This window comes from Microcaecilia unicolor, chromosome 12 (assembly GCF_901765095.1).
Source record: "Microcaecilia unicolor chromosome 12, aMicUni1.1, whole genome shotgun sequence".
In the NCBI taxonomy this organism is placed as follows: Eukaryota; Metazoa; Chordata; class Amphibia; order Gymnophiona; family Siphonopidae; genus Microcaecilia; species Microcaecilia unicolor.
In genome coordinates, this window is record NC_044042.1 from 58634157 (window position 1) to 58650499 (window position 16343).

The 16343-nt window shown below is 37.1% G+C and overlaps 1 protein-coding gene across 5 annotated transcripts in view; it reads right to left on the reverse strand.

The window, feature by feature from the left end:
• FLI1 (Fli-1 proto-oncogene, ETS transcription factor) overlaps positions 1-16343 on the reverse strand; it is a 230355-nt gene that overhangs the window by 119810 nt on the left and 94202 nt on the right. For all 5 annotated transcript variants that reach the window (XM_030221799.1, XM_030221797.1, XM_030221796.1 and 2 more), the window contains one exon: positions 15696-15764. In XM_030221799.1, the coding sequence (XP_030077659.1) occupies positions 15696-15764 (69 nt within the window). The remainder of the gene's footprint in view (positions 1-15695; positions 15765-16343) is intronic.

The window sequence follows — 16343 nt, forward strand, 5'->3', positions numbered from 1 at the left end:
AATCTTCCATACTCTCAATTTTTAAGATTAAGAAGACTTTGCACAAATTTTGAAGATTTTGAATTTCATGCACAAGAGATGTCCCAGCGCTTTATCCAGAGAGGGTATCCTACTAAAGTAGTAGAACAATGTAAAAACAAAGCAAGGATACAAGAAAGAGAGCAATTACTCACTCACAAGAAAGAGAAGAAAACTCCAGAATTAATCTGTACTTTAAAATATTCAACAATTTCAAATCAGATTAGGAAAATCATTCATAAAAATTGGCATATTTTAGAAACTCACACATGTTTTCAAGAGTCTCGCCCCACCATCGCATATGCAAGAAATAAAAATTTAAAAGAACACTTAGTCCCTTCAACACTCCCAGAAGAAACTTTAAGTGACCCAGTATTCTTTGGACACTATCCATGTGGGAAATGCACAGTGTGCAAACATTGCATTACTTTACAAAATTTCATACATCCAGTTACGAAAAAGATTTTTACATTACAACATTCCACAAATTGTACAACTACCCATGTCATATATGTAATTAAGTGTCCGTGTGACCGTCTATATGTAGGCAAAACAAAAAGAATGATTAAAACAAGGATCATAGAACATAGGTCCTGCATAAGTAGGAATATTACGACAGCTCCGTTAGTCAATCACTGGTATGAGGCAGAACATACCATAGATGACTTAAAATTTTTTATCATTAAACACATCCAAAAGAAATGGAGAGGTGGTAATATAGATAATATTTTATTGAAAGAAGAACAACGTCTCATTTATACACTTAATACTGTTTCACCACATGGTCTTAACATGGAACTAGATTTAATTCCTTTTGTGTGATCGGACACATTGTTACACATCATTAGGTTCCCTGTTCTACTTCTGTTAGTTTTTTGCCATTTTACAACAGTTTTCCATAGGTATGCATTTATTTTGAAATATTATTTGTCACATAAAAACTATAATATATTCTTCATAAAGATTCAGAATAATTAGTTTGTTTATTTTCTATTTTTATTCTCTATATCAGAAGCGTTTTCAATACAATATGTTGTCCATTAACGTCTTTTCAAATTTTATTTACACAAATACAAGTTTACAATACCTCATATTTTATTAGTATTACTTGGTCATAATATTTAAACTATAATTTATTGAAGTTTTTAAAGGAACATAAAAGATTATTTTTAATATTGTTTATCAATAAATTTGATTAATATAAGTACAAGATTATAATACCCATATTTTATTAGTACTTTATGGCCATAATTTTTAACGATTACTATTGAAGTCTCTATAAGATCAACATAAAAGATTTTTAAATTTTATTTATTTCTACAATTGATTTTAAAATTATCAATATACTATGATTTCGTTAACATATTTAAGTCTTTTTAGTCAAACAATATATAACATTTTTTACAAACATCCTAGTTCGATAGAACGTCCAAAAACCACATAAAGTCTTTATGTTAAACACAATGAGCAGTAATCTTTCATCTATATTCAAATTAACGTTTTTAGATTTAAAAACAACGATATATTTATATCATCCTAACAATACATCAGTTAAAATATATATCGTTAATTACACGGCTTAGACTACATTGAATCTTGACATAATATAATATGCTGAATTGTAGTTAACAACAAATGTAGAATCGCTACAGATATTAAAGTATAAGGAATACAGCTTAATTTCACCCTACTGAGACAGTTTATTCTCTCTTTATCCAAAGCCACACATCACCGTTTAAACATTTCAACGACGTTCAATTTTTAATAACCACTAGTTGATGGTTCAATTATGGTTAGAATCAATTCGTTTAATTATTTAATTATTAATTTATTAATTTTACAACCAAAAGGTAGTGCACAACACAAGTACTTATTTAATAAATAATTTATAATACTTTACTGAGTCTGGTTTATTACTTTCGTTCTATCTTGATTATACGAAAGAATTTACATTTATGATTTGATTGAGGTATTAAAAATTTTTGTATTTAAGTAAGTCAAGATATAGGAAGTGACACGGATCGGCTACAGTTTACTTTTGGCGGGAATAGCCATTTTAAATAATGCGGATATGACGTAAACAGTGACGTTTGCAGTAGTGGATTCATCCCTATAAAAGAAAATACATACGTCATTTAATTTGATTGCCGGTGAACGCCAGTAGCTTTGAAACTCTGCTCCATAAGATATAGCTACACTTTTCACAACAGAATTCTTCATTACGGTAAGGCACCAAATTATATTCAGAGTATATATCGTAGCAGCTATTTGTATTTTTATTCTAGAGATCCTACTTTCTTTACAATTTAAAAAAAAAAAAAACACACATTACGCAGTCAAACATAAGAAAAATCTTTAATAATCTTTATCATTCAAATTCATTGTTCCGCCAATAGACCCGTAATACCTATATCCAGTTGCAAGATGATATAAATGATATTTATAAGACTTTTTTCTGTAGATAGATTATTTGATCTTTATGACTCTCGTTATATATGCTACAGGAATACCGTGTTCCGTTATTATTACAAACAGCATACTGTTGCTCTGCTATAAGACAATACATACGATCTTTACAAGACTTTTATCTGCAAACACACCACTCCGTCTCCCAGACTTTTGATATATATATCATAGAAATCTTTTTTCCCTGCCATTATTACAAATATATGCATTTCCTAATAAACAGAAATATGTTTAAAACTATACATGATTTACAAAAAGAAATAAATAGAACTATAGTAAGAATTAGAATATTTATTTTTACAGTTAACATATTCTCTCCTCTTTTACCATATAGATTGTTATTAAACTACGCACACAGCCTTTTTAAAGGTAGAGTGTTATTGAATGACATTTTATTGAATTCCTTACAAGAATTTATATTGCCAGAGAACATACACATGGTGTAACAGGTAAAAAATAAAAATTTTCTTTCTCTAAATATGTATTGCATATTAAGATTATATATAACATTGTTCACTTTCAATAATTTAATTTCATAATGATTATTAATTTGGATCATATTATATATATATATATAAATTGAAGTCTGAACACCTGCAGAAATTTTGTCTTTTACAATAGATATAATTAGTTCATACTACAACATGAGATTTATCGATAGATAAAATGAAAATTAAGTTCTGGAAATATATATATTCATTTGTTCTACAGTTCTTAATAAGTATGTAATTAATTCATGAATCTTCTTTGTTATAGCGACTATTTACTGTAATATATTTGTTTCCTTGTTGTTTGTTTTTTGTTTCTATTGTATATTAATCTATAGTATAAGAGACAAAAATTGAGATGTTTCAAATTAAATTGAATTTGTTTTATTTAGACTCCTGATGCAGGCCGGTTTGGCCGAAACACAGCTGTGTCGAGTCATATCACCTTAATAAATTATATTATTTTAATTAATTTTTTATTTTTTGCATCATTCTTGTGTCGTCTTTTTCTGATTTTTAATTTTGTTTATACACACATTTTGTGTTTCATTTTTTTATTTTTAAGTGTATATTTTTGGATTTTTTTCTTTGTCACATTTTTTATGTTTTTTCCTGTTTTCATCTTCCTTTCTATTTTTTCACTTTATTGTTATTTAGTGTCATCTTCGCTGTTTTTGTTTATTGTTGTTTTTGCGAAGACAGGTTTCTTCTGTATTTGGTACAATACCCAGCTCCCTGACAGCAGTATGCAAGTCCCTGGAGCAGTTTTTAATGGGTGTAGGGCACTTCAGGCAGGCAGACCCAGGTCCATCCCCCCCCCTCCAAACCCCCCCAAAACCCACTGTGCCCCCCTTCACCCATAAGGGCTATGGTGTAGAGTTGTGGGGAGTGGGTTTGGGGGGGATTTGGGGGGCTCAGCACCCAAGGTAAGGGAGCTATGCACCTGGGAGCTTTTTTTGTATTTTTTAAAAAGTTTTAGAAGTGCCCCCTAGGGTGCCCGGTTGGTGTCCTGGCATGTCAGGGGGCCCAGTGCACTACAAATGCTGGCTCCTCCCATGACCAAATGCCTTGGATTTCGCGGGGTTTGAGATGGCTGGCATTTTTTTCCATTATCGCTGAAAAACAAAACCAGCGATCTCAAACCCGGCGAACTCTGGCATTTGGCTGGGCTAAACCGTATTATCAAAAAAAAAAAAAATATGGCCAGCCATCTTTTTTGATAATATGGTTCCGGCCAGCTGTTGCGCCGCCGCCAAAATAGGTTCACCGGCGACGTTCGATTATGCCCCTCTATATTATCTATCTATCAACATAGCTGTACTATTCATGATGTAATATATCTACAGTAGAGCATTTATATGTTACACTATGTACAATACTTCTGTATAAATAGTATGGGATAATTCTATAAAGTGGACATCAACAGTTAGGTACCAAGTATGGGTATTAGTAACCAGAATAGCAGCATATAAATGTGTGTGTGTGTGTGTGTGTGTGCATACGTGCACAGACACCAATAATCCAACCACATGCTAGTCTGTAAGTACGCACATATCTTCAATAGCATGCACTTTGCAGGTGGGCATTCACTTGGGCAGAACGTATCTTCATATTTGACTGTGTGGATTTATACCAGCTTATACTCACACCTAAACACAATTATATCAGTAGTGTAGCCAGAATGGATTTTGAGTTGGCCAAAGGGGAAATAGGTGGGCACTGAATGTTCTCTCCACTCCTGCTCCTACCCCCCCTTGAGGTTCTCCACCCCCCCCAAACTCAACTTAAAAAAAAATTATAAGTAACTGAGGTGGCAGGGATCCCCAAACCCCACCAGCTGAAGATCTCCCTGAAGACGCCCAGAAATACTTGTGCTCACTCGACAGTTGGTGGCTGCTTTCTAAGCTGCTGACCCCAGCACCCTTGTGCATACTTAGTTTCTGTACATGCACAAAAACTGAGCATGCACAGAGTAGTGACATGGGTGACTCAGGAAGCAGCCACTGACTGATGAGCTGAGTACAGATGTTTCTGGGTACCTTAGGGAAGATTTACGGCTGGTGGGGCTGGGGGATCCCTGTCAGCTACTACAGCAGAGTGTTGCTGTTGCCCACCCAGACCGATCCGTGGCTATGCCACTGACATACATAGTAGATGATTATGATAGTGTTCTATGTACCCTAAGCATCCACGAAACGAACACTCTTAACTAGTCCTACAAACCTACATCCACTTCCCGATCACCCATTGGGTCCTCTGTCCACATTAGGATCCATTTCACCCAAATGTCACTCCTAACCAACTAGCCTTTTCTCTTATCCTCACACACCAAATTATCGTACGATGTAGTTCTGATCATCCTTATACAACACAACACTAAATACAAATTCCCAACACCACTGGCTACTAGCTGGTTAGTTTTCCTATGACACCGGCCACCAGTCGCTGACAACAAACTGTTAGTCCATGCAAGTAAGTCCAACATTGTTGTTAGATTATAACGCTATTGAGTCCTGTACCTCTGTCACTTGTAAGCATAGGGGTCCTTTTACTAATCTGCGTGAAAAAGGGTTTTACCTGTGTGCCAGGGCCCTTTTTTCTGCAGCCAACAAAAGCCCCCAAAACATGGCCACACGGTGAGAGAACTCTTACCATGTGGCCATGCAGTGGGGAACCCTTACCACTACCCATTGAGATGGCGATAAGGGCCCCCGTGCTAACCCGATGGTAACCAGGTAGCATGCGGCGATGCCTGAGTTATCGCCGTGCAAGCCATTTCCAGGGGTTTTCTTTTTCCCCTGGAAATGGCGTGCCCTCGAGGTGGGACTACTGCCAGAGGCCGCATTGGACCAGCGGTAATCCCAGAAGAATGAGTGGTAAGCCCGCATTGGGCTTACTGCTGCTGTGTAAAAGGGCCCCATAGTTTCTTCTCAAGATTGTTACTAGTACAGTTTTCATGGTTTGCTACTAGTTGATATATTCTATGTTTTTGCTAGTTGATGTACTTTATGTAAGCCATATTGAACCGAACATGCTTTGGATAATGCGGGATAGAAATGAAATGAAATAAAAATAAAGAAAATTAGTGCCTACTTTCCTGTATAGAATAGGTTCCATTTAAATAGATGCCCCCTTTATAGAATTGCCCTTTATAGGCATAATATTAGAAGGCATTTCCAGTGGCGTACCAAGGGGGGGGGGGGCGGTGGGTGCACGCCACTGGGGGGTGCTGCGGCGTGCGCCTGCTCCGTGTTCGCTAAACTTTGTTCGTTCACTGCAGCTCCCTGTGTCCCGGAACAGGTTACTTCCTGTTCCGGGGCAGAGGGAGCTGCAGCGAACGAAGTTTAGCGAATGTGGAGGAGCAGGCGTGCGCTGCAGCACCCCCCCAGCGGCGTGCACCCGGGGGGGTGTCATTTTGCCGGAGGGGGGGGGGAAGGTGTCATCTAGTGGGGGCGTGCTGCACCCGGGGGGGGGGGCGCATCGGCGCTCCACCCCGGGTGCCATCCAGGCCAGGAACGCCACTGGGCATTTCCCACATATAAAACATGATTTTTTTTTTAAATTGGGGGCTCCTTTTACAAAGTCATGCTAGTGATTCTGGCATGGCAATTTCAAAGAAGCCCATTCAATTCCTATGGGTTTCATTGCATTTGCTGTGTGGGAATTGCTAGCACAGCTTTATAAGAAGAGCCCTTTATTTGTAAAGTTTTAAACATATAACACAAGTATAACAACTTGATATCAGATTTCACATTCAGTAAATATTACTCAAGGGAAAAAAAAGGAAAAATGAAAGAAACATAATAGTGCTACACCAGCCACAATAGAGGAGAGAACCAAAAAGAAACCCCAGAGGGAAGAGTTATAAGAAACAACACAATCAAACAGAAAATATCCTGAAGGGAGATAAAACATATCATCTTCTATGTTCCAAATAAATCTTACACCATTCTAGTCAAGTTGCTATAGGAATCTCTAACCTCTTAACTTCTAAAAAAATCTTACGCTGCTCAAGGTCAAAAAAGACATATCTAGTGGAAGAAAAAAAATAATTACACATTTATAAGAAAATCAAAGCTGCGATTGACCACTAAGGGTCACAATCTGCTTCTCATTGAAAAGAAATTTCTGTTGCCAATCTTGCAAAGTCAGGAAACATCTAAACTTTATGACGAGAAAACAACTCAATTCTATTATATTTATTTTCTTTTATTGCAAACCACTCTGAGCTTTTGGTTAGGGTGGTCTATAAAAACTGTTAATATTATCATTATTATTATTATTGTCTGCAGAGCACAAAATATCAACACTGCCTGGGCAGAATAATACAACCGCAAACCCTGTCTCTTAATACCTCTAAACCTAGGTAACCAAGCTTTTTGAATATCAACCCTGCCCCCAATACCTCGCTCACATCAGTATCTAACTATAATCAAATTTACCATTAAATAAATTGTGATTTATAACAGTATGTAATAAACTAACCTTGATTTCCCTCTTGAATTTTGCATAGTTCTACTGAATCATTATTAATGGAATTTTCCATCCTTGGAGCAATGAATTATCTATCCAGTCAATTTGGAAAAGGGGCAGTCTATTTATTTATTTATTTACTTACTTATTGAATTACTTATTTACTATTAGGATTTATTTACCGCCTTTTTGAAGGAATTCACTCAAGGTGCTGTACAGTAAGAATAAATCAAACATGAGCAATCGACAATTACAGTAGTAAAAATATTCAAATAACACTACAAAGTATGGCACAGTATACAAACAAAATGACCTGTCCATTTCAGGTGTACAGCTGTTATAAGTAGCTCAAAACTAGGCATGTCATCTCTTCTCATACTTCAGCGTTTGAAACATGATCTTACCACTTAGTTTCAGAAAGCTTCCAAATGTGTCTGTGTGGCAGGCCTGCAAGCTTTTGGATGTTTCTGCGGAATTCATCAGTTGCTGTTTTGATGTTTCTGATACCAGAACTTTTTTGATCTGCTATCAAATGCTTTGGATACTGATAGAACACAATTTGCAACCACTGCATTAGGGGGGAAAGTCTAGAAATGATGCCTAAATTTGGGCACTGAACAAAAACTGTGCTCAGTGCCATTCTATAAATGGTGCTCTGAGGTGGGCACTGTTTATAGAATAATGTGTACCTCTGGGCTCCTCACTCAACTTTTATGTGCAAACATTTACACCAACTGAAAGCTGGTGTAAATCCTGGTGTGTAAAGTAGGCACGGGTCCCCCAAATTCCATAATATTGTGTGCTTTAGTGAATGCCCCCGACCCATCCATTCCTTTCCCATGGCCACGCCTCCTTTCAGTTGCATGCTAAAGGATTTATGCGTGCTTCTTTATACTACTACTACAAGATGCACGCATAAATCTAAATTTTTGCCAGTCAACGCTAATAATTGATTGTGCCCAATTAGCGCTAATTGGTTCATTAACCAACTAAATTGTGCACGCAATTTTAAGCACCATATATCTGGACCCAGAAGTGTTATGAATAAATAAACAAATTTTTGCTTCCCAAATGTTTGAAGTATTGACACATTGGAGATGCTTTCCACCCACCAAAACAGCCTGTTTTGCCTATTAAATGGTTAGTAAAGGTTTATTTTATGAGTTTATATCCCGCTTTAAAATCAAAGCAGATTACAATAAAAACATTCATAATATCAGGACATATACAACCCCCCCCCCCCCCCCACACACTTGCAATCATATAAAATGAAGAATCTTAGTCGCTACAGACATAATAGGGAGAACTGCTAAAAAGTCAAACTTATCCATCAATAGACTGTTTCAGAAAATAAAAAGGTTTTAAAAGTTAACTGTTGATAATTAGAGTGAAGTCTTAGATAATCTGGAAGATGATTGCACAGATTCCCCCCAGTTATTGAAATTGACTCGGAGCATAGATTTTGTTGCGGTTTATACATAGCCATGGAGTCCATAAAATATTGCGGAACAATGCCATATATATATAGGATAGTGCTGGGCAGACTTATACGGTCTGTGCCAGAGCCGGTGGTTGGGAGGCGGGGCTGGTGGTTGGGAGGCGGGGATAGTGCTGGACAGACTTATACGGTCTGTGCCCTGAAGAGCACAGGTACAAATCAAAGTAGGGTATACACAAAAAGTAGCAAATATGAGTTATTTTGTTGGGCAGACTGGATGGACCGTGCAGGTCTTTTTCTGCCATCATCTACTATGTTACTATGTATACTACTTTCAATGTCAACACAATATGTAATAGAACATTTTAATTGACAGTATAGAGTATAAGCAAAGATGGAACAAATAGATAGGTAAGAGAATAAGAGGAGTTCGAAAATAAGCTGACTAATTTAAAAATAGTTGCACATGAGGTCAGAGAGATGGTTAAATATTATCTCAGCTAGGGTAGGAGTGAATAAACATGTCCTGCTGCAGTATGTGAAGCCTTTGTCACTCCTTGTGTGTGTGAGTGAGACTAACAAGTTAGTTACTTCTTCCGTTAAAGGCCTGGTTGAAGATCCAAGCTTTCATCTGCTTTCTGAAATAGAGATAGTCTTGAGTTAAGCGGAGTCTTTCAGGCAGTGCATTCCAGAGAGTGGGAACTACTCCGGAGAAGGCTTGCTTGCGGGTGTCATATCATGTAACATCTTTTGGAGATGGCGTGGTTAATGATAGTCCTTGAGAGGACGTTAGTGTCCTTGAAGGTGTGTAGATTATCATCCTATTCTTCAGGTACTCGGGGTCATTTCCTTTAAGGGCCTTGAAGATCAGACGTAGAGTTTTATATTTAGCCCTGTATTGTGTCTTTTTAAAAATTTGTTAGCTACAGTGCTTCAAAAATATAATAATTAGTGGTACTAAATACACATCCACTGTTGACTGCCAGTCATTATCCATATACTCCCTAATTCTTTAAAAAGCATTAAAAAATGTGCACACACACATTTAGGTGTGTGCTCAATTTGCATGTGCATTTTAATTGAATAATGAACTAATTAGCACCAATAATTGGCTTGTTAACAAACAATTATTAGCACTAATTAGATTCAATTAGCATATGTGCCTAAATTTTACATGCAAGTCAGAAAAGGGGTGCAGAAATGGGAGGGCCATGGGTGGATTGGGGGGCATGACTTTTAGTTACATGTGTAATTATAGAATAAGGGGGCTCCATGCCTAAATATAGATGTGAAAATCATACAGTTATGTCCCAAACAATATTGTATATTCAGCAGGAAATCATTTCAAACTCATATTTAAATATATCCAGCAAATATTTCTCAGAGTTTTATAGATATACTTATAGGGATTATCAGATTTCTATGCATCACGCAGCCATCCGAACAATAATGTTCTATCGTTTTTTCTTTTCAACGAAATGGCGCGGTGCAAATCCTCATAGAATCCCACTATTTTCACTCAAATATTTTAATTAGTTTCATCCAAAAAGAGTTTTCTCAAAATTTCTTAAAGATTGCAACTTATCTTTAATGGCAGCAGCATAAAGTTATCAGGAACCTCCGCCGACATGGCCAGGTTTCGCTGTACGCTTTATCAAGGAGGAGGCTCACTGCAAACCATCAACATAAATAAAGATAGAGATTAGACTATTTTTATAAAGGGATTCCATAAAATCTTAAACTTTAAAATAAGTAAAGTATAATATTTACCGTTGTAGCTTTCATAACGTTCCTGCATCAACAAAATGGCCGCGGCATCTAAGCACACGCCTCCCTCTTAAATAGGCTACAGCTGATCAAAGAGAGGAACTCCAGGATTGGATAGACACCCAACAGCAGCAACCAATCAAATTAGATCAGTGACCACCAATCTATCTCAGAATTCAAACCGTCAGGATACAAAGATTTAAGTTGAAAAATCCATCTTTGCTCTTTAAAATTTAATAGTTGACCAATATTGCTTTTGATGGACCCTTTACCAGAATTACAACGTTCAATTAAGATCCTTGTTGAGGAAGGGACTGCTGCTGGTATGTTAACGTCGCGAGAAGCTCGTTTTTTATATTCAGAATATCCAAACACTCCTAGGATATATTTTCTCCCGAAAGTACATAAAAATATTATTAATCCACCTGGTCGCCCGATTGTGGCATTATGCAATACTATTTTGGAACCACTTTCGATATTATTGGATGTTTTTTTGAAACCAGCTGCTCAACAAGTGAAATCATATTTAAGAGATACAACTGATTTTCTCTGCAGTCTTCAAGATGTTAATCTTGGGGACTGTTCCATCTTTGTTACAGTAGATGTTACTTCTTTATATACTGTTATTCCACAGGATGCAGCTTTAAATATCATCCACGAAATATTGGACCAACGTTCTACTTTTCATCGGATTTCTACTGAATTCCTTATGAAACTGGCTCATTTGGTTATTGAGAAGAACTATTTCTTTTTTCAAAAACAATTTTTTATACAAAAATCAGGTATAGCAATGGGAGCCACGTTGGCTCCTTCTGTGGCAACGCTATATCTAGCCAAATTTGAGGAGCAGATGATTTATACATTACAGGAATTCAATAATATCTCTTATTGGAAACGTTATTTGGATGATATTTTTTTCATTTGGGAAGGTTCAGAGACATCTTTGTTACATTTTATGGATATATTGAACTCTTTACAGAATAATTTGAAGTTTACATTTCACTATCATCATCAAAGTTTGGAATTTTTGGATGTTTGGATTTTTAAAACATCCAATCAAATACATACTACTGTGTTTCAGAAACCTACCTCTCGAAATACCTTGCTACATTTTTCTAGTTTTCATCCTTATCATCTTAAAACTAGTTTACCTATAAGTCAATTTTTAAGAATCAGGAGAATATGCTCTGAATTGGGTACTTTTGAGGATCAAGCTAGAAAATTGATAAAGAAATTTATAGATAGAGGTTATCCAAAATCAGTGGTTAGAAAAGCTTATTTGCGAGCAAAATTCTCCAATAGGGACTTACTGTTACAATATCGTGCTATTGATTCAGAGGATAAACTTACTGTTGTTCTCCCTTACTCTCCATTGAGTTCTAATATTTTAAAAAGTATTCATCAACACTGGCAGGTGTTACAGATATATGACTGTTTTTCACATCATCCGATTGGGGCTTACAAACGTAGTAAAACCTTAGGAGAGTTATTATCATATAAAAGACTGGATTATGAATGTACTAACTCCTCTATTGTAGGCCATTCAAAATGTGGAGCATGCCAGTGGTGTGCTACCACTATTGAAGGTGTACTTTGGCGACATTCAGATGAGTCTCGACCGATTTATGCTAGATCAAACACTAACTGTTTAACGAATAATGTGATATATGTTATTATTTGTCCCTGCCATAAGATATATGTAGGGAGATCTAGCAGACCTATTAAGGTGCGTCTGAATGAACATAAGTCTCGTATAAAGCATCAAGTGCTTTCAGCACCTTTAGTTCAACATTGGTTAGAATTTCATCATTCATTTACAGACCTCAAATGGAGAATTATTGATCACATTTGTGCGGGATGGGAGGGTGGTAATATTGGTCAACTATTAAATTTTAAAGAGCAAAGATGGATTTTTCAACTTAAATCTTTGTATCCTGACGGTTTGAATTCTGAGATAGATTGGTGGTCACTGATCTAATTTGATTGGTTGCTGCTGTTGGGTGTCTATCCAATCCTGGAGTTCCTCTCTTTGATCAGCTGTAGCCTATTTAAGAGGGAGGCGTGTGCTTAGATGCCGCGGCCATTTTGTTGATGCAGGAACGTTATGAAAGCTACAACGGTAAATATTATACTTTACTTATTTTAAAGTTTAAGATTTTATGGAATCCCTTTATAAAAATAGTCTAATCTCTATCTTTATTTATGTTGATGGTTTGCAGTGAGCCTCCTCCTTGATAAAGCGTACAGCGAAACCTGGCCATGTCGGCGGAGGTTCCTGATAACTTTATGCTGCTGCCATTAAAGATAAGTTGCAATCTTTAAGAAATTTTGAGAAAACTCTTTTTGGATGAAACTAATTAAAATATTTGAGTGAAAATAGTGGGATTCTATGAGGATTTGCACCGCGCCATTTCGTTGAAAAGAAAAAAACGATAGAACATTATTGTTCGGATGGCTGCGTGATGCATAGAAATCTGATAATCCCTATAAGTATATCTATAAAACTCTGAGAAATATTTGCTGGATATATTTAAATATGAGTTTGAAATGATTTCCTGCTGAATATACAATATTGTTTGGGACATAACTGTATGATTTTGATATACAGTCCCCACATAGGTCTATTGAGGTGATTTAAATGCTAAATATAGATGTGGGCATTTGCATCACATTTTTGATGGTGCGAATAGCCGTGCCTAAATGTAGGCACAATCCCTGGGCTTAAGTGCTCTTCTAAAAATTAGGCATAGTTTATAGAATACCGCTGTGCACTTTTTCAGCGCCATTTGTAGAATTCCTCCCATAGTGTTAATATTCCTCCCAATATTCAGCGCTATTTAACCGGCCAGAACAGCTGCTGACCAATTAAATAACCACTGAATATCCCTAGTTAACAGCTAGCAGATAGCCAGTTATATTACCCAATTTATCCGACTACCTGCTGATTTTTAAAGTCCGTTTACCATCCATATTTGGCCGCATGAAAACGTGGAATATCTTTGATGGTTTAAAGACAACTGGCTAAGTCTGACGTGGCCAGTTATCTTTAAACTGGCCAAAAATAAACTGAATATTGAATGCCGGTCACCAGAAGCAGTCCAGCACTTAATATCTGAGCTCAGTGCTGAACACGGGAGTTAGCTGGTCTAACTCCCGCAGTCTAACTATATCAGCCCCGTTATGTTTATGTTTATTAGTATTTGATATATCACTCTACCTATCTGGTGCACAGGTCAGAGTGATGTGCAATCAATAAAATAAGAAAAGAAAAGAACGCCACTCAATGATAGGAAAACAAAATCTCATACACACTTGGCAAAACATTTAGATCAGACAGTAAGTTAAGACCAGAAAGATCATTATCTCCAGAGTATCTAATCCCCAGCAGCACTGCCCGTTATGTTGTTATCATAATGTTACACTGTAAAAGCCAGCTCAAAATAATGGGTTTTTAGTAGGGACTTGAACCTTGAAAGTGAAGTTTCATTGCAGGAGGAGGGGCGGCAAACCATTCTAGAGTTTAGAGCAATAAAGAAGAAGGCTGTGTCTGAACTTGAGATAGAAATGGGGAAAGCCACTGCTGTCCCTGGGATTGGTAGTATGTTAATTGCAACTAGTTGGGTTTCTACCAGGTACTTGTGACCTGGATTGGCCACTGCTGGAAGCAGGATACTGGCCTACATGGACCATTGATCTGCCCTAGTATGGCTATTCTTATGTTCTTGTCTATGGGACTGCAGGACAATGCAATAGACATCGAGTGACCTAAGAGAGTGAGAAGGAGTGTCAAAGTAGAAAGATAAGTTGGAACACCCAGGCAATATGCTTTCTGAGCCAAGCAGAGAATTTTGGACCAGATACAATATTAAATTGGAAGTCAGTGTAAACCCCACAAAAGTGTGCCTATGGGCACCACGAAGGATGCAAGCAACCTTATTCTGTAATGTCTGAAGGTGCTAAAGGTGATGTTTATTAATCTCTGCATAAACTGAGTAGAAATATTCTAGCCTTGAAGTCAGAAAAACGGGAGTGAGAGTATGTAAAGTAGAAAAGTCCAAGAGTCCTCTAAGAGAATGGATAACATGCAGAACCAAGAAACCTGTCTTCAAAACTTTAGAAATTTGCTTGTCAAAATATAATGCATAATCAAAAGTAACTCCAAGATATTCAGATATTATCCCTCTAATTCCATAAACTTGTGCATACAATTTGACATATACTCCCTAATACTATATATGGCGATAGAAATTGTGGACACAAATTTGCATGTGCAGTTTAATTGTATAATAAGACAATTAGCACCAATAATTAAATGCTATCAAATCAATTATTGACATTAATTGGCAACAATTAAAATTTACACAGGCATCTTTCTATAAAGATACATGTGTACATTTTTACGCATGGATCCATAATAGGGGTATTGTCACGGGAGGAGCATGGACTGGTCAGGGGTATTCCTGGAATTTGTGTACAGTATTAACATCTTTTTTTTTTTGTTACATTTGTACCCCATGCTTTCCCACTCTTGGTAGGCTCAATGTGGGTTAAGTGACTTGCCCAGAGTCACAAGGAACTGCCTGTGCCTGAAGTGGGAATTGAACTCAGCTCCTCAGGACCAAAGTCCACCACCCTAACCACTAGGCCACTCCTCATTGCTTGATTTCACAGAAACTTTAATCCAAATGGAGCCAGTTGGAACCCTATGCACAACATGGATCTTGAGGGAATACAGAGCTATTTTTCCAGGTAACTAACCTGTGCAAATTAGCCAAGACTTCAGATGAAATGCAAGATGATCTGCCTGTTGGAAATTGGTACACATACCCTGAAAACCAGGTCTTTCTATGGCTCATGAGGGGAGGATCAGAGGTGTGTATATCCATAACACAGTTATAGTGCAGACAAATCATTTGTTCATGATGACAAGAAACCATCTGATCATGCCTAGACTGTACTCCAGGGAAACAGGTGCAAGGAACATCTCCTTGGGAGCTGAATGCCCTAATAGGACAGAAAAAGAAAAGAAAAGAAAGGAAACCTACCTTCTTTGGCAGTCAGTCGGGAAGGCTGGTCTGTATGAGATGGAGTGTTATAACCCAGCGAGGAGCTACCTGAAAGCCAAGTGAAAAAGCCATTATTTAAGATGTGGAGAAGCAGCACCCATTTCTCATTTGTCTGTCATCCTGTCCTTTGATTATATTCTGAGCTTTGCATTTTGTTTTCAATGGGTCATTAACCAAGAATAAATGTGTGCAACCATAAAATTGTTGCTTCAGGTTTTTAACTTTTTTTATTTCATTTAGTTTCTATTTTTTTGTATGTACTAACACTATTTAGCACACATTAAGGGCAAGATATTCAAAGGCAAATGTCCAGATAGGGGGAATTCTGTACAGATTGCCTAAAGCTAGGTGCTGGGATGCCCTGTTAAATCATGCTGGCCAGGCCAAATGCTAATATTTAGCAGCACAACTGAGTGTCATGGATTATTAGCTCTGATTGCCATGACCCTCTCCAAGTGTTCTCTGATAGCAGAGTTGGGTGGACCTGGATGTTAGCTGGGCCCTGTTGAAATTCAGTGCTGGGAGGTAGGATCATACCAAGATCAGTCTTAACTAACTTGCATGGATAGTTATTTGGATACCGGCACTGAATATCAGCCATACCTGAATAACCTCTGGGTACCACCA